At 41.3% G+C, this 24,245-nt stretch overlaps 1 protein-coding gene across 2 annotated transcripts in view; it reads left to right on the top strand.

Annotated features, from left to right (window-relative positions):
• CRHR2 (corticotropin releasing hormone receptor 2) overlaps positions 1 to 24,245 on the top strand; it is a gene marked incomplete at both ends in the record, with an annotated part of 147,920 nt that overhangs the window by 37,643 nt on the left and 86,032 nt on the right. Inside the window, 2 exons of one of the 2 annotated variants that reach the window (XM_080339520.1) lie at positions 3,375 to 3,784; positions 3,910 to 4,029. In XM_080339520.1, coding sequence (XP_080195646.1) covers positions 3,667 to 3,784; positions 3,910 to 4,029 — 238 coding nt within the window. Of the gene's footprint in view, positions 1 to 3,374; positions 3,785 to 3,909; positions 4,030 to 24,245 lie in introns of those variants that run through there. The other variant, XM_080339519.1, reaches the window with a different exon arrangement.

Genomic DNA, 24,245 nt, shown 5'->3' with positions numbered 1-24,245 from the left:
AACTGAAACAAAGATCTGTATTTATCTGTGTTTCACATTCCTCTCTCCATACAACAATTTGTAGCTCTGCGCATTCTGTGTAAATTTACCTGAGTGGCAGTACATGCGCTAGAGACCAGATTTTGATTAGAAGTGTAGTACTCAATTTGGAAAGTTTTCTTCAACAGTCTACTCATGTATTAGAGTATCTAATTCACTGTGAGAAGCTACAGCACGGTGTGGCACAGGAGATAGCCATACATGATAGTTCTCGAGGTGTAATGTCTGTGAAGATCTTCAAGCTGCTGTCAACCTCTTTTGCTTCTTGATTTGTCTTGCTCCATGTTATGAGGTTGCTCTGTTCCCACTCTGAAAATTGACATTACATTCATTGCTGGCATACATGGAATAAGAAGAAAGATAAATATTTTACCAGGTAATGGTAAAATTGAAGGTGGAGTCTGATCAGTTTTGCAATGCATGATGAGAAGAAGGGTCTTCAGGTCTATGGCCCAGAATCCACTCTGGGAAATCAATACCAAGGCAATTTGTTGATCACCTCTGTATTTATTTTTGGGGCGGGTTCTTTTGGTTGTTAAATATATGGAATGCAATAGTATATCTGTGCAATATGTACTGCTTCTGATTTTCTAAAGTTAGCTGAACTGACGGAAGAACAATTTTAGATTGAAGATTTTCTAGCTCTTCTCACTTAAATGAAGAAATCATTCAATTAATCCTGAAATCAAACAAACAAGCCAACCAGACCAAACCAACAAAGAAACCCCACCACATTTAGTTTAATTCAGGGTTGTTGTTTTGGCTGTTAACTGTATAAAGAACAAATTTGGAATGAAATGCATCTTAGTGTTCGACTCTGTAATATTTGAACTATTTGAAAAATCTCCAAGTGTTTATGCTGGAAAATACAAGGCAGCATTTAGGAAACTGAAACATTTACCAAATATAAAACTAGGGTTTTGTTTGGTTTTGTTTTGTTTTTTGAAACTTTCTCTTTGTGATTTATTACGTGATGCATTCCTCCAAAAAATTCAGGAAACTCTGGTACCCAAAGCCTCCAGGCAAGTTTTTGGTTCCAGCGTGGTAGGTGCTGCACAAATAATGTACGAAAGTAGACAAAGCAGACAGTAGGTGAGAAATGAAGACTTTTAGCCAGGCTATGTGATTTTTGCTCTGCCGAGGGGCAGCATCCTGGACAAGGGTCCTCCTCATTGATCAGTTCTGCCTCAATGGAAATGGCCACTCGGCTCAGTGATACCTCTGGGCACTTTCAAGTGGTGTCTTCTGAAAAGATCTCATAGCCGTCACTGGACCAAGGGTTGGACTTGATGGTCTCTGAGGTCTTTTCCAACCCAGTCGATTCTGTGATTCTGTGACTTTCACGTGGTGTCTTCTGAAAAGATCTCATAGCCGTCACTGAGACGCTCTGCTTGAGGAACAGCAATAGGTTTTCCAAACTCAACTGCACTGTCAGGAAGAAGCAAAGCAACTCAAAATGTGGGGTTGAAGATACTCTGAAGATACTCTGAGGGATAGATGCCTGTGAATTGCTTAAAGGTTTAGAGCGCCCTTTGAACCGCTCACTTGAAAGTTTAAGGAATATGGTTTTCTCCTCAAAGCCCCATTTAAAGACAACCAGTGTGTTGGTGGTGTTGTGTAAGCGATGCTAAAGGAATTTTCTCTCTTGCTTCTTGGGATTAGAGATGTGTGGGACAAAGAGATTTGATGCTGTTGACAAGGGTCAATTTGTTGAAATGCAGATTTCTCAAGAAGGATTGTAGCTTGGGAAATATTCACTCGAGAAGGAGATCATGGCGCCAGAGAGATGTATTCACTTACCTCAGAATATCATGCTGCCTGGAGAGTTAGGACACTTGTTATTTTTGTGGGTTTTTACATACTTAAAATGAAAATATTCACCCAAAAACCACGATGACACTCCTCCTCTCTCCCCGCATTGCGATCTGAAAATGTTAAAAAATCTCCGAATTCCCAGATGGCAAAAGAGCATCCTGGCTAGTTCTCTCATCAGTGCATGTTGTCAATTTATTTGCTGTTCTAAGCCAGGGATTTTTTCTTTTTCCTCTTTGGATACCACAGTCCTTTTGGTCCTTGAAGATGAAGAATAAAGCCCTTCAGTCTTAACTATGAGTAAGGGGAAAGTCCAGGCCGTTGCAGGATGGGAGATAGATGGTATAGCAAGTCCTATGCAACTGCTTTTAACTCACTTTAAGCACCATGTCTGACCTAAAGCTGTGCACACAGGCTGTAAACAGGAGTTCATTTCTGGGCCCCTTTCTTTCTGCCAAAGCTTCTTTATTGTCCTTGCCTTCTGTTTCTGCATTCATGTCTGCTACTAGCATACATACTTATCTTGTTTTTCTCCCTTACAAGCCAGTTTTCTACTTGCTTCCTAATATCCTTCTGAATCCATGATCCTAGATGATTCTCCGTAGCAAGTTTTTGCCACCTTTTTCATACAGATTTCCTCATATCATCCTGTACCAAGCCAGAAAGGCTGATTAGGTCTAAGCTGCTCTCCAGTATGTCCCACAGTGGCTGAAAGATGTGTTGCCTCTGTGCCTTGCTTCACCCAGACTGGGTTCCTGAACCTTCTCTCACTCTTTCCATTCAACCTCTCCCGTGGGTCATTACTCCAGATTCCTTTGTTCTGGTATCTCTCTTCACAGAATCATAGAATGGTTTGGGTTGAAGGGACCTCCCAAACTCATCCAGTGCCACCCCTGCCATGAGCAGGGACATCTTCACCAGCTCAGGTTGCTCAGAGCCCCGTCCAGCCTGGCCTGGGATGTCCCCAGGGATGGGGCATCCACCACCTCTCTGGCCAACCTGGGACTGTGTTTTACCATCCTAATTTTAAAAAAATTTCTTCCTCATGTCCAGCCTGAATCTCCTCCCATCTGGTTTAAAACCATCACTCCTTGTCCTAACACAACAACCCCTGCTAAAAAGTCTGTCTCTTCTATCAGACCATCTCCTTCATCCCAGCTTTTATTATTTCTCTTCTTTCTCAGGCCAACTCAGCATCCAGTCCTGCAGCTCCTGGGCTGGGTCCCTTCTCCCCCCTCCTTGTCCAAGCATCTCTGCACATCCTCACTTCCACACAGCAAAGGCAGGAATTTCTTTACTTCCCAAAAAGCCAGAGGAGTCGTATTCATCTGATGGCTTTTCCTTTCCTCCCTGGCTCCAATTTGCAGCGAGTATTTTTTTTTTTGCAAAAGCGCTCATCCCCGGAGCTAACAATAAAACTGTGTGTGCGTGTGTGAGCAAGAAGAGGGAGGGAGAGAGCAATACAACAGCCTGGCAATGTGAGACGGCATCGGAGAGCTGCGAGACCACGGGAGCTGGTGAAGAGACGCAAACCCCTCGCCCTGGGCTCAGTGTGAGCCCATTGGTTCCTCAGCTGCTGGTTTAAAGCAGAGAAGAGCTTGGAGGATCGGACTGCACAGCCAAGCGCAGACTCTCAGCCAAGTTGTCAGCACGCTGGGAAGAAGAGAAGCTCACACACGCACACACACAGGAGATTGCAGGGTGTCCGCAGCTTGATGTGCTCTTTTTTTTTTTTCCAGAAGGGAAGAGAGGGGACCAAATAAATCACAAAAGGGGGAAGGAGCTTGATCCAGCCCAGCAGTTCTGCGGGGAATAATGGATGTGACCATATCTCAGTTCATCCTAGAAGAATTTGATGTCAACTGCAGCCTCCTGGATCGTTTACAAGAGACTTTTTTAGAGAGTTCCTCTATCCCTTTCCTGGGCTTTGATGGTAGGAAACATTACCTAGCAGGGCTCCGCAAAGATTCCGTTTGCTTTGTGATGCAAAGTGTGTCGCTTTTGTGCTTACTCAGCTGCTGCTTTTTCTCTTTCTGTCTCCCTTTTTTATTGCAAAAGGTCCGTACTGCAATGCCACAACCGATCAGATCGGGACCTGCTGGCCCAGAACCTCGGCGGGGGAACTGGTAGAAAGACCCTGCCCGGAGTTCTTCAATGGGATAAAATACAACACCACGAGTAAGTACAAACCTCTCTCTGTCTCCCACATATCCAGTGTTGAGAAGGCACCTGGAAACACCCAAAATATATTTTCCATTTAAAAAAAAAAAAGAGTGTTTGCCTGGAAATCAACATTTCCTCCACATTCCAGCCTGTGTATTCAAAATTCCTGCCTAGAATGATGCAGATTTCTCAAAAGCACAGACTTTTGTACATTGATTCCTCTTAAGTGTGTTTATGCAGATCTGGGCAAAAATACCCTCTGCAATCTACGGAGATTATACTGTGCTTTCTGTGTTTGTTCATGTGTAGATGTGTATAGATGAATGTATTTGTAGCAGCACTTCAACCATTTGCATAACTAAAGATCCTTTTACTTGTGAGTAAAAGACTTGCGAGTCTGTCTGTCTGAGCAGGGGGGCAAACTGGGCTGGAAGTTGTATCTAACAAACAAGGCTGGGGTCTGGAATCTGTTTAATAACTTCATCAGCAGTTGGCTTGTGAGGCTGGGGTGGCTGCATCGCTACTGCAAGGGAAACAGTAGAGGATATTATGAGGCAAATAATATTCAAAGCAAGGGAGCATGGGGGCTCCTTAGAAATCTCTTGGAACTGATACTTTGGTCTTAGAGGTAAACAATGATGATGACTCACTAAAAATTCATTATTCAGGCTGTTGGACCCAGGGATTCATTTCCTTTTCCTTATCTGTCAACACTGTTTGGACATTCATTAAGAGTTTTTAACATATCAGTTCCAAATATGTGTACCCACTTGTTTGTCACTCATTTTTCAGTGTGCTTTTGACTGTGGGGGCGTTTGATTCTGTGTTTCACCCTGAGCTGTTGCTGGGGTGCTGGCTGTCTAAATTTCAGGTAGTTCTATTTCGTGTGGCTAGCATTCTTAATAAGTCCCATAAAAGAACGACCCTGTCATCTTAGACCTTATATTTTAACTTGTTGAAAGCAAATTTATTATTCCCCAGCTCTAGGTGTCAAGGGTCATATAACTAGACAAAAGTTCTGTGTATTTGCTGTGCAAAACAAAGCCCTGTTCCAGATTTGTTCTTAGGGACCACCTTCCGTCATCCTTGACTTGGAGCAGAATAAGGAGGTTACCTCAGAGAACTGCAAGATCATCCTCAAACCTTATATTCTCCGACCTGTGCTCTTCGCAATAAAATAGGTGGGAATATACAGAGGCCTGGGTTATGCTGTCTTGGATTAGAGCTCTTAGTCCACTCTCTTTAGAGTCTCAGTTGAGATGTGAAGAAAATTTCTGAGAATTAAGGACAGCTGAGACAAGAGCAAGTGTATCAGAACAGACCCTTAAAGAGCAGCCATAGAAAATGTACCTCACAGAAGCATGGCATTTTTTTTCCAATTCCTCTTTTTTTGGTGGGGGTTGTCAGTATTTCCACTGCTTTATTTTTGTTTCTCCAAAAGGAAAGAGGGAAGGAAAAAACAAACAAATAAATAAATAAATAAAGCATTAGGGATGATTCCTTATTTATATCATAAACACAGCGGAGAGAATTTAAAGGCTTTTTCTGTGCATGGAAGAAAAAAGATCTTGAATACCCCATTTTATTTTGGTAAACTCTGTAGTTTATTAACAATCTGATTTAAAGTTCTTCCCTGCACCTCTCCCTCACAATGGTGGCTAATGCTTGTATTACAGCGCTAATATATATTCTGAAATTCCTTGCTTTTAAAACAACGGCATGTTAAGTAAATTAAAGACTGATAAAAATATGTTGCGGAAATGCTGAAGCATTATTTTATCATAGTCTGTGGAAATGGACATTTTTTTCATTTCACAATGTAACAGTCGCAACATAAAACGTGAATAGTCACATTGAGAAAATGTGTTTCTGCAGGACAGATTGGAGGTTCATGCTGGTGCCCAGATGTGGTAGCGTATGCAGCTTGCAATAGAGAACTAAATTACATTGAAGCCACTGGAGGTGCCTTTCAGTTGATTTTATGCTTTTCCATGTGTGTCTCTCCTCCAAGTTGTGGTGTAGACAAGGAAGGGAAGGACTATACCAACATTTGAGTCAACTTGTAAAATCAGTGGCTTCTTGGGCAATAGTAGTTGACAATTAAGGCTTGGGAAAGCAGTAGGACAGCAGGTTAAGATTTGAACGCAGCGGTACAATCTCTTTTGCGATTTGAAAAATGTGGTGATTAGTACACACAGAACATGCCCAAAGTTTGGGAAATCTGAATATTGACACGCTCTCGCTACTTTTACTCGCGTGATTTCGCCAAGTTGATTTGTGGGCTGACTAGAGGGTCATTTGTAATGAGACTCAATGTGCTTAAAAACTAGACTGTGAACCTCGTGAAGATAATGAAATACGCACAACTGATAAAAAATGGGAAATGGATCTTGCAGATTTCAGAGGTGAATTATACAGCTGCAAAGTGAAGTTTTGATCAGGAGGTGGCTTGGATTAATATAAAATTCCTGCCTAGGACATGTAGTGTAGTTTTTTCCTGTTTCATTTTCCATTTTGGTGAGGTAAAGGGAGAAATGGTGGTGTGTAACATTTTACTGAATTGTTTTTGAGAGGGAAATCAGACAAGTTTGAAAAAAACACCATGCAATGCCTTTCTTGTACTAAAGGCTTATCCAGTCCTAGGTAGGTCATAACTCAGCTATTTATTATACTGTCATGCATCCCGTGTTTGCAAGCTGCCACCTTTTGGTATCTATATTTAGTTTGGTTTTGTACAGCTGTGAGTATAGTGCTCATTCTGATGTGTATAAAACTTTTGGATCAGTGATATTTTTTTGGTTTTTAGAAATGAATCTCTCAAACATTGCAAATTCATTGCAGGTTCATAAAAGTAGCTCATCAGCTGGAATGAACCCAGTAGCATTCTCTGTAAATGAAAGCTTTTGCATTGTAGACACCAGAAAATCCAGACTTGGAAGTGCCCGAACTGTATTAAAAACTTAGACTAGACTTAGTCAAGCACAAAATGTAAACCATGTTTACCATAGTAAACCAGGCTGCCCAAATTCTCGTACTCATGGAGCTATTTCTGAGCCTTATTGTAGTTTCCGTACACAAAGTATATGGAATTCAAGACAAAATGTGACAAGTAGTTCACATCACCACAGATCAGGTCATCAAAGGCTTTGGATGGACCTACCCTGGGTTGGTATCCATCTCACCAACTGTCTTGCTTTGGTTGTCGCTCTAAGTCAGAACCCTTGAGCACTCAGATGGGAAACACTATCAAATCTTGTAATAAGCCAGTGAAATATAACTAAAGAGTATTTGAGTCCAAAACCTTAAGAAAAAGAACTGTTGCATAAAAAAATCCCCTCCTGTTTGCTACTACAGAATAAACTGTTTGCATAAAATATTTCCATTCTAACTGCAAAAAATTCCCATGGTGATTTTGTGCCTGTTTCTGTGTCTCTTGGGAACTGCTGAGTGACTCAGATAAGTTTCAGTTGGCTTTTTAAAACAAAGTCTGTCAGTCTGTGAGTATTTTTCATCTCTGACACTTTGTTATTTTGGTGATTTTTTTTCTCCCTCTCTGTTTGGGAAATAAAGTCATGCTGATAAATCAAGATCTGATTACCCTTTAGTATGATTTGTCAATAGAGGCAAAATGTTCTTTGACCAAATATCTGAAAATTGTTTCATTCACTTACAACTTTGTAATTTTGCAGAAAAGCTTATGTATTATTCTCAAAGGGGAAAAAAAAAAGAAGGAAAAATGTGTGTGTTGGTGCAGTGGGTGGCTGCGCACTTGTCTCTGCTCAGAATCTATATTTAGCTAAAGATGACAATATCATTGCTGCCCTCTAGATGTGTTTGTGCTTTGACAGTGTGAAGCTTTTATTCTTGTTTTAAGAAACACTTTTATTCACTTATTAGGATATCCTGAAGCTTGATTAATTCAGCAAATGGGCAGTAATGAGGCTCTTTTTGCTGCTCACACAAAAGTGGTTGTGCATGTAAGTACAACATGTTACAGTCTCAACTTTAGCTCTTTCCTTTGCCTACAAATCGCACTGTGCAATGGTGAAATCCAGGATTAGATGTTCACCTGATGGCCAATAAGTGTTGACTCTTGTAGCATTAGCTGTTTGATTTGAGGTTGTCTACAACAAGAGATGCAGCAGAGGGTGTTCTGTGGTGAGACCATGGTGGGGCTGGTCAGCTCGGTTTGTGCTGGTTGCAGGCAAAAGGTGGAAGCATTGGAAGGTCTCCGACTTGCAGATTAGGACACATAAATCTAGGTATTTCCAAGTAGGTGTCAACAGCTAATCTAAGTATCTAAGTTATTACAAGTTAGTGGGGCTCTAATTGATACAGGAGTTGAAGCCTAGAGAGTTACTCAACTCAACTTAAATGTACAGAACAGCTCAGTAGCCCATGCAGAAGTGCTATTACCATTTTATATGTTCAGGTGTATTTTTAGCTAGTTCCTGTTTCAGAAGCCCCAGGTCTTGTTTAGGTTTGTGTTTTATCTTCCAGGCCACATACATGTTGCAGATACGCTAAGACAGATGATACAGTGTCTTTGTTTAGGCAACTGAATTCATCCCTGGGTGTCTATTAGGCTGAACTAAACCCACACCTGGGGATCGACACGCGGAGGTCAGACAGCTTTTGTGATCAACAGGAACAAAAGGTCTCTACAGCTCTAGCTCCCTCTCTGCAAATCCCCCTCTCTCACACTCTCAGCATAGGAACGCTCTTGGAGATAGCCACTTCAGATGAGTGGTTTGGGTATTGCAAAAAGCATCCTCATCTTCTCCAGGGACTATGCTGATGAAAACAGGCACATAAGTGCTGCTAACCTTGCACTGATAGGGATTTGGTCTCTCTCTGCCTACTCCTTGTTCTGACGGTGTTTACACCACAGTGTACACACCATGTCCTGGGGTGTACCAAGCACAGCACTGCCAGTTGGTCAAGGGAGGTGATTGTCCCACTCTACACTGCACTGGTGTGTCCCCGCCATGAGTACTGTGTGAAGTTTTGGGCACCGCAGTATAAGAAGGACATCAAACTGTTGGAGTGTGTCCAGAGGAGGGTGACCAAGACAGTGAAAGACCTTGAGGACAAGATGTATAAGGCATGGCTGAGGTCACTTGGTCTGTTAGTCTTAGAGAAGAAAGGCTGAGGGGGGACTTTGTCACAATCTACACCTTCCTCACGGGGGGGCAGTGGAGGGAAAGGTGTGGATCTCTCTCCAGTGACCAGCGATAGGACATGAGGAAATGGAATGAAGCTGCATCAAAGGAAGTTCAGAATGCACATTACGAAAAGGTTCTGCACTGAGAGGGTGGTCAGTCACTGGAACAGGCTACCCAGAGTAGTGCTTATTGGCACCAAGCCTGTCAGAGTTCAAGGAGCAACTAGAGAATACTCTTAGTTAGATGGTTTAGTTTCAGTTAGATCTGCAAGGAGCAGGGAGTTGTACTCAACTTGAGATATTTTGCGATTCCATGATTTGATTACTCCTTGGTAGCTCTATAAACAGCTGCCTTGTTGAGAATGATTTGGAGAGGGGTGGTGACTTGGGAGCTGGGCTGTTGGTCACATGGATGGATATGGGAGAAAGGACGACTGGCACAAGTATCACGGTTGTACCTATTGACGTGGCTTACTCCACACTGAAAGAAAAATCCCTGCAGTTCTTTGTTGTCTCATCTTGAAGAGAGGCAAATAGTCTATTGTGTGCTGAGGGAAGGCTGAAGATGTAAATTAATAGCTTTTCTGTTTTGCACCTCCTTTCTTTTGAAAGAGGTTAAAGAGAAGATTTAATTTTTAAAAGAGCAAAAGAGCTGATTTTCATAGGTTAAACAATCATTCTTTTATCAAAATCTAACCTCTGCTGCCTTCCTTTCTGGTTAATTATTGTTCAAAGTTCTTCTGCAGTGGTGGCTTCAGCTTGCACATAAAACACTAGTCTTGCTTGGAAATCATTGGTCACAGAGTCTTTTTCATACTATGTGAGTAAGATCTGTCCTGGTAACTGTAGAAATGTACACTTTTATAAATGGCTAGCCTAGAGGTTCAATTAACATTTTCACTCGTGCTTTATCTCACGTATTTCAGTGTCTTGAGCGCTTCTGTTGATCACATTCACACAACTTTTTCCTTGGAGGTTATTTTGGTTCCATTTGTAAAGGGTGCATTTTTGAAACCTAAGTCCCTTTGTGGGGACCCTTTATGTTCTGTTGGCCTTTCATCTTTATTTAAGAGAGAGAAACAAGATGTCCATCAGCACAACCTTGTAAGCATGAGCAGACATACAGCTGGATTCAGTGAGGAGATGCAGCTGAGGTGCATCTCAAGGACAAGGTGAGAGGCAGCAGATGTTAAGCAGCTCTGGTGCACTGGCATTTGGATTTAAGGGCTCTTTAAATATTAAAAACACATTTCTGAAAGAAGAGTTTTGAAGGTCAAATACACTATTTTCTCTTTTTGCTAGGCAATGCGTTTGTGTTTTCACACTCAATACTACAAAGCCCTAAAACCACTCCCACCTCATCTCTCTTCTGTAACCTTGTTAGATGTCTAGAATGCTTTTATTCCACTGGACCACTTAATGACTTGGGGTAAGAAGAGGTATTTTGTAGGCCAATTTTAATTACAAGCTAACTATAAGAAGTCTATTTAAAAAAGATAAAAATCTGCTATTTTGAAGAAGCCTTGTTTTAGCCATCCTGGGGTGATCAACACAGTATTTGTCAGGTAGGGAGTCAAGAGTACGTGAGAGTTCGAAGGAGGAGGCAGAGGAGAAACCAAACAAACACAGCAGAGGAAAAAGAAAGCTGGAATTGGAATTCTAGGGGAGGCAATAAAACACAATTTTTAAACTCTTAAAGCTTGTCTCTGAGGAGAAAAAATCTGCAGTTTATTAGGTCAGCTTGATTCCAATGACATTCTATCTAGATGAAGAGTTCAACCATCTTCGTTCATTTTCTCTTGCTAGCTTAGGTTGAATTCTTCCACAAAAACAGCAGTGGGAGGCTCTTGATTTGAGTGCATGCACAGATGGGAGAGGCTTTTTTTCTTCATTTTTTTTTGTTTTTTTTTTCCTTTCTTTCCATTATGAAGCATAATTTGTGGTAAGAGATCACTCTGATTTTGCAGTTTGGAAGAAGAGTGTTGAAAACAATATTTAAAAGGAGGAGTGAATATAACCCGTCTTTCTTTCTCACACTACTATCATCCTGTGAAATGTGATTTCTTCACTGAGCACAGAATAGAAGCTAATTGCATGTAGTAAAATAAGATTATTAATGTTACTTCAGTCATGGTCGGGGACCTTTTCACAAGCTAGTTAAATATGGATTAATAATTTTCTTCACTAGTAAGTTATGAGGTAGCTTTGCTATGATCTGATTGTGTCTGTTCGGGATTCTCTTAAGTTTAGGCTTGACTTTCAGGGCAGCCTTCACACATTTCCCAGAGCCAGGAACTGCTGCTGCCGCTCTGGACCACGTCCATCAGTAGCAGGAGCCCTAGTCCCTTGCTTTGCCCTTCAGGATGGTGACCCTGAATTTGAACTTGTGGCAGAGGGGTCATCACCCAAAACTTCTGGACTGGTCATGAGAAAATGATGACGGCTCTTTGAGAGAGCTTGAACCTTGTGGCCTTCAGGAAGGTCACCAACATAGGGTTGCATACAGTTTTTTGGGAGGCTTCTGTAGCCTAAGGAAGCTGCACCATTCACCTCTCCATCACTTGCATGAGATATTGAGCTGTTGCCTAAGCTGACGGCAACTCCCAGCTGGCAAACAGATGGACTGAGGTTCAGTTTCTTCCCACAAGCTAGGAATTAGATAGTACTTGCAAAATTGTGTGCTTCTGGGGCCAAGGGAGGAGTAAAAAAGGGAATGGCTTGGAAACATATGGGGAAGAAAAGGAATTAAATACATTGCAAAGGGAGACAAAGCAAGAAGTCCTCATCTCAGAACGTCAAAATGAGAGGAAAAAATCCCACCCAGCTACATCTAGTGTGGGCACTGTCTTGTGGATGTGCGATTTCTTGTTTTATTCTGCCTTATGACCCGTTTTCTCTCCAGCCAAGCTGTGGGGGGATGAGGTCTGGAACCCTGCTGGGGAAGGTGGAATCAGGCTCTTCTCTCCAGTAGCTGAACACTTGAGACTGCGCCTCACTGGGTTCCAGCCTCTGTGTTTATTGTCACAAAACCTTAGGGAGAGTGTTTCAGAAGGAATGGTCACCCGTAATTCTGCCTCTCAGCCACAGGGTGTCACTTAAAGTGTAGGTAAAGTGTCCACGGGCATCTGCACTGGGTCACTCAGGGGTGGAAATGATGGATGGAGTAAAAGAAACCTGGCGTGGATGGTGGTCCTGGACCTTGTCCTGCTCTAATTACCCGCAGTGCTGCCTCTGCAGCTTCCCAACCCTGCAGGATGGTAAAAGAGACTCATTGCAATGAGACCAAGAACACAAAGGAGGATGAGGAGGATGTTCTGGAAGGAACCCTGCTATCCCTGCCTTTGTGGAGCTCTTGCTTGAGAGCAGGTCACTGGCTGAAGGTAGGTGGTTGGTGGTAGTTTCACCAGTGCTAAACTTTGTTCCCAAGCAGGTCTGTGTTACCTTAGAAGATGTGGAGCTACACAAAGCACAATGTAGCCATTCTGGGGTGAAGCAACCCTATCAAAGAAGCTTAAGCAGTCACCAAGAACCTTCATTTGGATGATACATGGAGTTCTCCCTGCTGCATACACCCTGTTCATTGCTGGACTGCTTCCCACTGCATCAACCTGATCTCTCCTGCCTGAGTGCTGACCCCTGAAGGTGCTGTCAGATTGTCCTTGTGGACCCTCAGGTACCTGACAGAAGCTTTATGTGCTCCTGCTTAACAATAAAAATAAATTGTCATATTAACAGTGGGACAATACCTTACTCAGCTATGACCACTGAACTTAGCTGTTGATCAAGGGAAGGGTGTTCTGCAGATCAGTAAGTTCATAGACTGGATTTAGGTTCTTTGTATTTTAAAGTGGCAAGTGTAGGGACCTGCATTTTAACAAGGGCAAGTGTAGGGTCCTTTACCTGGGGAGGAATAACCCCAGGCACCAGTACAGGTGAGGGGCAGACCTGCTGGAAAGCAGCTCTGGAGCATCTTTCTTATAAGGAGACACTGAGAGAGCTGGGGCTGTTCAGCCTGGAGAAGAGGAGCTGAGAGGGGATCTCATCACTGTTTATAAATATCTCAAGGGTGGGTGTCAAGAGGATGGACCAGACTCTGTTCAGTGGTTCCCAATGACAGGATGAGGGGCAACAGGCACAGACTGAAACACAGGAGGTTCCATCTGAATATGAGGAGAAACTTCTTTCCTTTGAGGTGCCAGAGCCTGGCCCAGGCTGCCCAGAGAGGCTGTGGAGTCTCCTTCTCTGAGACATTCAAACCTACCTGGACACCTTCTGTGTGATCTGCTCTGGTGACCCTGCTTTAGCAGGTGGGTTGGACTGGAATATCTCCAGAGGTCCCTTCAACCCCAATCAGTCTATGATTCTATATTTTCTTCTGTGCTCTTCAGTGGCATGGAAGTATCTTTTCTGTTCACGTAACCGTGAATCTTTGCAACTTCTGTGACTTGGAAGAACAGTATGTCAAGCAGTGTCCTGGTCCCAGTAAAGTTCTCAGACTCTGAAAGTCATGCAAGGCATGCAAAACTCATGTTTTGCTGTCCTGTGAAAGAGGAATTCTTACTCAGTTTTGGATTACACATTGCTTATGACTTGACGTCCAGATTAGAATAGCAGCTCTTAGTAGCTTGGGTAGGTGATGAGAAATACATTTTCCCATTGAAATAGGAGGGGAATGGATTTTTAGCAGATGTTTTCCTTTTTTGGTTTAGTTTCATTCCCTTCAGCTCTTATTCATGGAATTTGCAATTGGTAGCCCTTGGGACAAACTCATAAAAAATCAATAAAATTTGGATTGCTTAATGCTGACTTCTTTTTCTGTGGTGCCGGAAATAACAGAGGGCCAGATGCTGCTCTATATGAGACTTGTGCAGTGGGAAGTAATCCATTGAAAAAAATTAGAAGAATAGAAACTCAATGAGGTTTGTCTGTTTGTTTGTTTTAAAAAAGGCAAACAAACAAAAAACTCTCCAGATCTCGTGAAGAGTTTTCCCTGGGAAAACAGAAGAAGAAAGAACCATTCCTAGTGCAGTTGCACTGTGCAAAACACCTGGTGGTTGTAAAGCACTGACCATAATGACACAAGAATTAATGCAGTTCCTTATCCTCCTGAGTAAGTCAGGTAGCAAACAGTGATTTGGAATACAGAAAATGTGTTATAGAAATGAAACAAACAAAGAAAATAGGAAATTATTTTGCTAGTGCATCATCAAGATTTTAACTAAGAAGTGAATATCTAGTGATTCTTTTTCTCACTGCTAAGGATTTTATTTTAACTTAATTATTGCTGAATTATGCCAGTAATATCTGAAACATCAGCATTTGTGTACTTCAAAGTACATGATGGGCAGTCATTACTTCTTGCAGAATCTCCAGGCTTGCTGCATTGATTGCTGCTTTTCAAGTAGAGCAGCTAAGATAGAGTTTGGAAGCAGAGTGTATTTTCAAGAATCCTGATTTCTGTGCAGATCTTAATACACTTGAACAACCAAATGCTCTGAGCTCTACTTGGAAACCAGTGAGGACAACAGGTGTTTAGTTGCTGGAAATTGATTTCTAGGTATCATTAACTGGGGACACCCTATTCCTTTCCAAGACAACAGAATAAAAGGCAGCGGATGATGGATTTTTGGGATTGCAGCAAGAAGCTTCAGGTAAGACAACAAAGGAGGTGCCTAAAAGGAAGTTGTAGCATGGAGGGAGTTGGTCTCTTCTCCCAAGTAGCAATAATAAGAGAGGAAATGGCCTCAAGTTGTGCCAGGGGAGGTTAAGATTGGATATTAGGGAAAATTTCTTGATAGAAAGGGCTGTCGGGCATTAGAACAAGCTGCCCAGGGCAGTGGTGGAGTCACCATCCCTGGAGGGGTTTAAAAGACCCGTAGATGAGGTTCTCAGGGACATGGGTTAGTGCCAGGGTTGAGTTAATGGTGGGACTCAATGATCTTACAGATATTTTCCGACTAAAATGATTCTATGGGGGTGATGAAAAGCAGGGTCGCTTCAGAGACACCTCTCGGTGTTGGGCTTTCATAGACAAAGCATCCAGCATGTCCCTGACTAGTAGGAGTTTGTTCTGTCCCAAAAGCTCTGGAGGGAGATAGAGAGACCCCTGACTTGGGAACCCCTTTTCATCAAGGGCTTGTGTGCCTATTCTGATAGCTCCTTGTCTCAGGATGTACATGGTGACATCTTGTGTGGGAGACCGCAGGGATTTGCACAGTTGTGCACTTGTCCTGTGCGTGGTGTGGGATTGTGTGGAAGTCAGGCAACACTGTCACCAGATCACAAGAAGTAAAGCGGACTTCTCTCATTCTGTCTTGTCAACACTGTTTTATTAAAGAAAGCCAGGTTTCCACAGATCTACATGTGGTTTATTTTGGCCATAGAATCTGATCTTCCAAATTTCCCACTTTGCACAAATCTCATGTGTAAACTCAGCCACTTGCCCCAGTACTGTGCCAATGTTTAACAAATGTCTCCCTCTCGTTAGGCCTCTCTAAAAATGAACATTTCCACCTGTCAGCTGGCAGCTCTGTGCCAAAGCTGACTGTGATTAAGGGAGGCTTCTTTGCAGCACTAAAATAAGACGGTTTTTGGTTTGTTTTGTTTGAGAAGTGAAGGAACAAAGTACTATTTGGATCTGCCTTCTGTTTCGAACCTAAGTCTCAATAAGGACAGGGCTGGATCCAAATGTACCTATGGTGGTGCGTTGCATTGCCCAATCCAAGGGACAGTAGCTGTAGCAATATGAATATGGAGTTTTGCTGCTGTTCTTACTCTTTCTTGAGGGAAAACTGAGAGATTACCAAGGTCTTATCTTGTAGTTAAGTCATCCCGATCCACCTACAAACCTGGTTCTCAACCTGGCCTTGTCTTTTTCATCCAAATCTGTTCCTAATCCTTCCATCTCTCCTCTGTTCACTGCACATTTCTCTTGTAAAATGAATCCCGGCAACAATAATAACAACAGTTTTGTTCGCACACAAGCACTTTGTTTTATTCCTTCAGTGAATGCTGAGGGTCTGTGAGCTGAACCAGAGAGGCGAGTGTGTCAGAAGGTCATAGATGTCATATGATGTGTTTGTTTATAATGTCAAAAGGGTATGTAAAATGCTCTCCTGTAACTAGAAATATGATAAATAGTAGTTTCATTTTTCAGTGAATGGGTGTAAAGTATTTCCTAGAGAGTCCTATTTGACTGATTCTCTGTTAGATCTCAACTGCGGATCCACGACTGAGTTATCGTGATTACATCAACACATGGATGAGCAGAGGAGGAACTTGTGCTGTTATTTTTTCATCACTTTTTCAGCTGGTTACGTAACATCATGCCTCCTGTCTGCCTTCATGGCGTTACCTCTTCCAGGCTCTCTATCAAACCCCATTCCCTGCAGTGACCTGACTGGCACAGAGAGCACCGTGAATGGGGTAGACACAAGAATGAGTCACTGATGCTCTGGGACCATATGGAAATCAACTGTGCGTGCACTCAGCTTCTGGGAAACCTGGGCTAAAACTCACCTTCCGAAATCTCAGGGAAATAGATTGATTTCACTGTGGGAAGTAAATTACATGTCCAAGTGCTTAGGTTCATGAATAGTTTCGAAAATGTTACTCTGATTTTACTAGTACCTTCTGGAAACAAACAATTTCTAGTGATTTTGAGTGTTGAGCTGAGGAAGTGCTATATTTTCTTGCTGAAAATAAACATGGTGTAGCAACATAAGAGATTGCAAGTTGGACTAGGTAAACCCTACTGCTCCCAGCCAAAACTTCTGTAGTTTTGTGATATCCCTACAGACTTCAAATGGATCTTTCAGTGGTCTTTATCATTGATATTTTGTTCTTTAAGGCACTGTCATGGCACTTAGTAGTGGTGTTTTTTAGCTTCTAGGACACTGGAACTATAAGCAGAATATGAAGAATGCGTATTATATTATGTGTAACAGAGCAAAAGTAGTATCAGTCTCTTGTTTGGATTCCATATACCTATCAATGTGTAATGAGTAATTTTTCTACACCATTTTACTTGTTTTAGTTCATTCTCTGCTTGCTTTTAGGACAATCAAGCGAGACTCACAGGGCACTGACCTTTGTCTCGTTGCCATGCTACCTTAATGAAAATCAGCTGGAAAAGGCAGGGCTAATTGCTTTGATCCTGAAATGTTGATGACTCATTGATGGCTCATTCAGAAAAGCAGATACTCAAGGTAGAAGGATCAGATAAAAATCGCTTTCTTGAGATGAAGTTAAGCAGTTTAAGTGCTAGAAGTTTCAAATGTTTAGGTTCTGAGTGTTGCATGATGCTTACTGGAACTTGTTGCTCTTGCTTTGGCATCTGTATCATCTTCTGCCTCAAGGTAAGAGGAATAAACCCTCTGCTCAGCTCTCAGAAGGGAGCACCGGTGACTTGGTTCAGATGTCCCTCTGACAAGGCTGGAGCCTGCCTCCAAGCAGTGAGCTAAATATCTGATGTAGGAGCCCTGCAACACCTGGAAGATGATACTTTCTGAGGCCTCCTGGGACATATGTAGAATAGTTTTCAAAATTAAAATATTTTGCACTTCACTAGGACTACCTGGCTTCCACTGCTAATTTATATCTCTTCTACAAAGGGAAGGAATCACAGCAGCTTGCAGGAAGAGTGGAAATAGGGGAAAATAAAAAAGGAGATGAAGAGCAAAGTATGGACCCAGCAGACTGGAAATGGAAGTTACTGGTTTAGGTGGAAGTGAGCAGAGAGATGGAGACCTTGTGCCAGGAGAAGAACATGAGTTAAGAGCTGCTGTGGATGTGGAGTTCCTGTAGAAGACTTTAGTGAACAGGTTAAGTGATTTAAAATGTAGAAATTCATTTGTGCAGGTGAAAGAGTAGTAGTGCATGCAGTGTAGCATGTCAGGTTGTGTGGAGCAAAAAGCAGCAACCAGCTTGTAAACAAATAAGGACAAAGTGTTGTGAGGTTAGATGGAAAGGTGGCACAATAAAACATAGGTGAAGTTCAGGTATTAGTACCATCAAAGAATGTAGTGTGTGAACCCTGACAGAAAACAACAACATTAGGAGACACAGAAAATGTTTCTGGGGAAGAACTGTAGTGCTATACAAGCCATCTGCCACCTGTGAGACAACAAGCAAAAGTATCCCAGAAAAACAGTAGGTGAGAGAGGGAAGTTTTTAGTTAAATACCAGGTATAAAGAGTAACTGTGATATGTGCTGTACTGCATCCAAGGTATGCAGGATAGAACAGATGCAATTACTGACCACAGTGCCACCAGAGTCTCTGAGCAAATTAAAACTTGATAGAAGAAAATGTCGAAGCCAATGTATCTTGTTTTGTGAGTGAAAAGTTGATATGCAGCTTGATTTGTAGCATGTTTGGCCTAAGTGCTTTCTCTCTTTCCATGTTCCTGTGGGAAGAGATGTTCATAGACTGGTTTCCTTCGTGATCTTTTCTTGCAGTCTCCCCTCTGGCTTTCCTGTCCCCAGAGCTGGTGGGTAGGTGGGTGACAGAATCGCAACCTCACATTAGAACCACTTTGGTTCTTACTATGTTGCCTTGAAAGAGCAGCTTTCAATATTAATTGGAAGACTGGCCTGGATCCACCTGGGACATGTGGGGTTGTTCTGGTACTCTCCTCCAGTCAAGAGACAGTGTTTGTAGTTAAGCCAGTTGGAAAGGGATAGGAATAGGGTAGTTTCACACCAAATGTGCCTTGTAACTCTCAGAACAAAGTATTTAATACCATGATACTGACCTCAGACAGCCTGCTTCAGTCTCCCATCATTTGGTCTTGCCCTTTGTAAAGTAACTCCAATAAATCAGGAACTATGAGGCTTTTCAGCTTCATAAAGACTTCTCTCCTGCTTTTTTGGTTTAGAGTGCAAGAAGTTCCCTGCTAATATGTGACCTCTGTTATTCAGTGCCATGAATTTCTGCTGAGCAGGACAGTTTTGAGGATGGAGTCTGTGTTTTGCAGTCCTTGTAATGGTTTTCATCCAAAGACTTGTAGACAGACAAAGTTCTAAGCAGGAAGTTGGATTTCAATATCTTAATATCATGGTCTCCAGGGCGCTCTTTCAACAATCAAGATCTTCTATTCTCAACACAGAAATATGAGCTGGACAGAAAGTATCTTTTTGTGTGGTCTAGGAAACACTGAAGTTACTGTAGTCAACACCTTCAGATTTGCAAAAATATCCATGGGTTTGGATATTTAATCTGTGTAACTGGTCACTACAATTACCAATATATTTCTGTGTTTAACCATATATTTTCACAGCTTATCTAGATGTCTTTATTTTCATGCCTTATTGTCTTGGTGCAGATCTGCAGGTCTGTAGCACCTGCAGTTTTTCTGTGTGCCGAAGGAAATGCTTAGTTATCAAAATCATATTTATTCAGCTATTCTATGCTGTTCTCTGCAATGCAGAGTTGTTTCCTAGGCTACATTTTGTTACTACAATACATATTCTATTGATAGATATCCCATCCAGTGAATTCCGCTTCATTCCTTGATCTGATGAAAATAAATTATTGAATTGTCCTGCTTTATCAGTGGAGATTGTCTCCCTTTTCCATAAGCTGAGTTTAGTTTTTCAAATATATATATATTATTTTTTTCTGAAAATACACTTCAAATACATTCTGTCACATTGTGACACAAATGAAAAACAGAAATTCAAACCCTCAGGCAATGACATGAGAAAGACAATATGTTAGAAGAAAACAGCCTTTGATCAGGCTCTGCATTTCCTCTTTGTGTTAAAACCAAAGTAACACTGTATTGATTCTCTAAAGGTTTACTGCCTGTTTAATATCAGCCTCGTGAATGCAGTTGTGACTTGTCCATCTGTGAGCAATGCAGGTGGGTAATGGGGTGTCCCTGGGGTCACAGCCCCCAGGAGTAAGAAATGGAGTAGTACTGAAAGCAGTAACCTAACTCTAGGTTAAGTGCAGAATCAGGGCATGTACTTAAGTGATTAAGTAGTAGAAAGACATACAAAACTATCGTCAGGGCAAGGGATAGAAGAAAAATAAAGAAAACTAGGAATGGGGAAGGAAGACTGTAAGTACTTTGCAAAAAGCAGTATGATCAGCATATAACAAATTTTCAGCACATGAGCAGTCCCACTGAAAAAATTAAGCGTTTGCTAAGATACTTTGCTGAATTGAGACCCAAAATACTCTTGACTCCGTTTGTGTTTCTCTTATATGGGATTTATTCAGTGCTGAGAAGTACCAAAAATGACCCAAAAAATCCCCCTCCAAACCAACCAGATGAGAACAGCAAAACAATGTAAAGACTCATGGTGGTGCTTGTTAGTATTAAAAATTTATATAAACTTTTATTATTTTTTGTTCCAAAGAAGGAAAAATAAGTGTTTCCTTATTCATATTATAGCTGGGAAACTGAGGCCAGAGATCTGTTCACAGAGTGAGTTATGTGCTTAACTGGAGTCTCAAGGTAGAGTTCTGCATCTACTGAACAAGATGAAAAAAATGTCTTAATTCAAGAGAAATAAAATTGTACGCTACATTATTAAGAATATTTTCACAGTGAGGTTGGTAAAACACTGTCCCAGGTTGCCCAGGGAGGTGGTGGATGCCCCATCCCTGGAGACATCCCAGGCCAGGCTGGACGGGGCTCTGAGCAAACTGAGCTGGTGAAGATGTCCCTGCTCACGGCAGGGGTGGCACTGGGTGAGCTTTGGAGGTCCCTTCCAAACCAAACAATTAGATTATTCTATTATTTTTTTACTTTATTTTTATTTATTATAGGGTTTTGTTGCATCAGTGGGGCTGACGCAGCCTGATGCCGAAGCTGAGGATACTGTGTTTGACTGTTCATCCCCTGCCCCAGCTCACAGACAGATTAATCTGTTTACAAGTCAGCTTCTGGTTTACTGGAGTTTACAGCAGCTATGTGCTATAAATCAGTGTCTTTTAAGTGTCTCTGGTTAATGGTCATCTCAGCTTTCTGTGCTCTGGGACAAAACAGGCAACTAGAACCAGTTTTACAGTTGCAATCCTTAATCATTAATGGATGTCATTAACTTTCCCCTCTGTTCAACTTTCATAGCTATTTCTATTGCCAGCGATGACTGAGATGAGCTGATTACACAGATCATGCAATTTTGCTGTACATAGTATGTACAATTTTGTAATGAAGGAGCTGTGCTACATAGTGACAGTTCACATAAACTTGCCTTTGACTACAAGGGTCTGGCAGGAATCTTTGCAAGAGAAACTTTGCATAAAAGAAATCTAATAGTCAAAATTCTGATAGGGAAATAGATCTTGAGACATTTCTATGTTCTTTTGGAAGTGCTAATATATCCATAAAAGTTTTTTAATAAGTAGGTTTCAACTCCAGTATTAGCAACATCCAGAGTGCTTAGATGAATCTCATGAATGCATGCAAATTTAAATGATGGTTTGCAGATTTAGAAGAAATTATTTCATTTTTTGTAATATTAAGTGAGATGTTTGTTTGTCTGCTGTGATATTGTGGCTTATTGTCACGGTGTTGTTTGTTTGTTGCAATATTTTCTTGTTTGCTTCTTTGTGTATGGACCAGATTATTGATAGTAAAAGTTGCCTTCATTTTGTTTATGTTGTCGTGGTGCTTAGGGACAAGATCTTTTTTTGGTAGACTGGGTGGAACAAGTTTCAGCTCTGTTTTAATTAAAGTGTCTTAATCTAAACCCACACATTTTTCATTTTATTTTGTTGTCCTGTCGTGATGAGGAGAGGCAGAGAGTCAGTGGTCCGGTGGGCACCTGATGGCCAGACAATATCAACTCACCATAGGATGTTATGAAATTAATACAGCAAAATTCTGACTTTTTTTGGTTTTCTTAAAAATTCTTCCAGCTTGTAAATATGGTTATAGGGACTGAATGCTACAGTGCACAGGCTAGTGTCCTGGAGAAGTGCCTCCAGACAGATAGGCTAGGACATTTGAATGGAATTTGCAGATTTAAATTTCAATGCAGTCTACCCAAGATGATTTAGTTTTTAGTGGCACATCCCACCTTGAATATGGAAAGAGATTAGTTATTTGTCCAAAGAACTATGCAAAGCGGTAGGTCTACTCTGCAGACAGGGGTGTGATATAAGTGGTTGATGGTTACAATGCACCTAGTGCACCAATTCCTAATCCCGCCGAAGGTGTAACAGCACAACCACCAGTTTCTAGTTTCTGATGCTCCTGATGCTCTGGGCTAAAAGGCAGAGATGTCAATACTTGGGTATCCACTGCAGTCTCCATGCCCAGTTTGACTTGGTTATGTTCTCATCACTTCTCTGTAAAGACTCCCCACAGATGTGATTCTCTTATAGCTGCTTTGGTGGTCTCCGGCTGTATTTTAAGGTAGGTGTTAATGTTTAATATTCAACACATGGTCTATAGCTAAATACACTAGCTGTTTTTCTGTCTCAGAAAACAATGGGGACTCAGTGTGCTGACTGAAGGACAGGCTTATCTCATAACAGTGAAGTCGTATGGAGAAATTCTCTCTGCCTGCAGCACGTGTCCTTTCCCAAAGTAGCCACCAGATTAAATTAACTTTTTTATTTTTACCTGAAGTTTGAGGTTGTTTGTCTTACTTCGAACTATTTCAAAATTGATCTTCTTTTATTGAAACAAACGTGCTGTCCAGTAGTAGTTGTCTTCATTCCCTACAAATATTTTAAAACTTTCCTGGAGTTTCTGATATCATGTCCTATTTAACGTCCTCCTTAAAATTCCACAGGGCTGTGAAAGCTGAATGTACTTTTCTACCTTCTCTAATTCAAAGACAAGGTTCTCAGTTTTCAGATGGTCTGGTGGCATCAGCTGAATATCAAGGAACTACATCATGACACCTTCAGGTTTTCCTTCACTATCTGCTCTCCATTCAACAGATCTTGAGGGAATTTCCATTATTTCAGCAGCATTTGTGAATCCATTTCCCTCACAGTTTTCACAAGGGAAATTCTTTTTATGCTGTTGTTTCACAGGATATAGGAAAGGGCAAGTGGTGAAGCTCTTGCTCTTCAGTATTTTTTTCCCCTTTAATGGGGTAGGACTCTCCTAAAGGCTCTCTGAATGTCGCTAAAGGAACACTGACATACAACTGCATGAACTGCTTACTTCTGTTGATCCAGATGTTTCATCTGGTTACAGAATGAAGACGTGCTTAGATATCTGCAATAGTTAAGGACGTGTTAGTGCTTCTATATGGCTCACCAAGTCCTTCTATAAATGTATGTGTAACTTGGTGCTTAAGTTTTGAGATCAGTTATTTTGACTGGTCATGAACAACGCTAATTAAGGTCGGAAAAATGTGTAAGTGGTAAAAAGGAAGAAGGTAGAAAGATTTAAAGGAGGATTTGTAAACTGGCTGTGGTAACATGTAATCAAGGAGCATCCTCTGGAACCTGAAGCAGCTTGTTAATAGTTTTCATAAATGGCTTTCAATAGTAAGGTAATAGAGGCACTTGAAGTAATTGATTTATGAGTACTGCATTGTAAATCTATTTAAACAGAGAAAATGAGCTATATTCTTCTCTTAGACCAAACTAAATCCCAAGTAATTCTCTGAAGTTAAGTGTTTCTTCCTATCATATTCTGGATGTACAGCCATGTAACAGCTAATTATAGTGATTAACTGAATTTCATAGATGATGACCAGAAGAAACTGGTACTTTGATGTATGTTACATCTCCTACATGTTTCAAAAATAATGAGAACAAATTTTGCTTAACATTGTACTCTCAGCAGTAAGTCTGCTAACTTTCTGTTGATTGATCCAAAGATAAATTCTTGTGCACAGGAAAGGAAAAGACATTTTGTCCTAAACACTTCATGTGCAATCATAAAAAGAGTCTTCTGTCTATATAAAGATTTAGATTCTGTTTTAAGAGTAGAAGAGTTAAAGGGTAGTGCATCAAATGATCTCATTTTACATTATAAAATTAAGGGCAGATAGCTGAGAAGAACACAATTCTTGGTAATGATTTGTTTTTAAAAAAATCTTTAATGGAACTTCTCCAGGTTGTTGTAACCATGTAAGTGACAATAAAGT

Source organism: Nesoenas mayeri, assembly GCF_963082525.1.
Source record: "Nesoenas mayeri genome assembly, chromosome: 2".
NCBI classification, from domain to species: Eukaryota; Metazoa; Chordata; class Aves; order Columbiformes; family Columbidae; genus Nesoenas; species Nesoenas mayeri.
The sequence above is the reverse complement of the archived record's forward strand: the minus strand, read 5'-3'. Positions and strand labels throughout refer to the sequence as shown.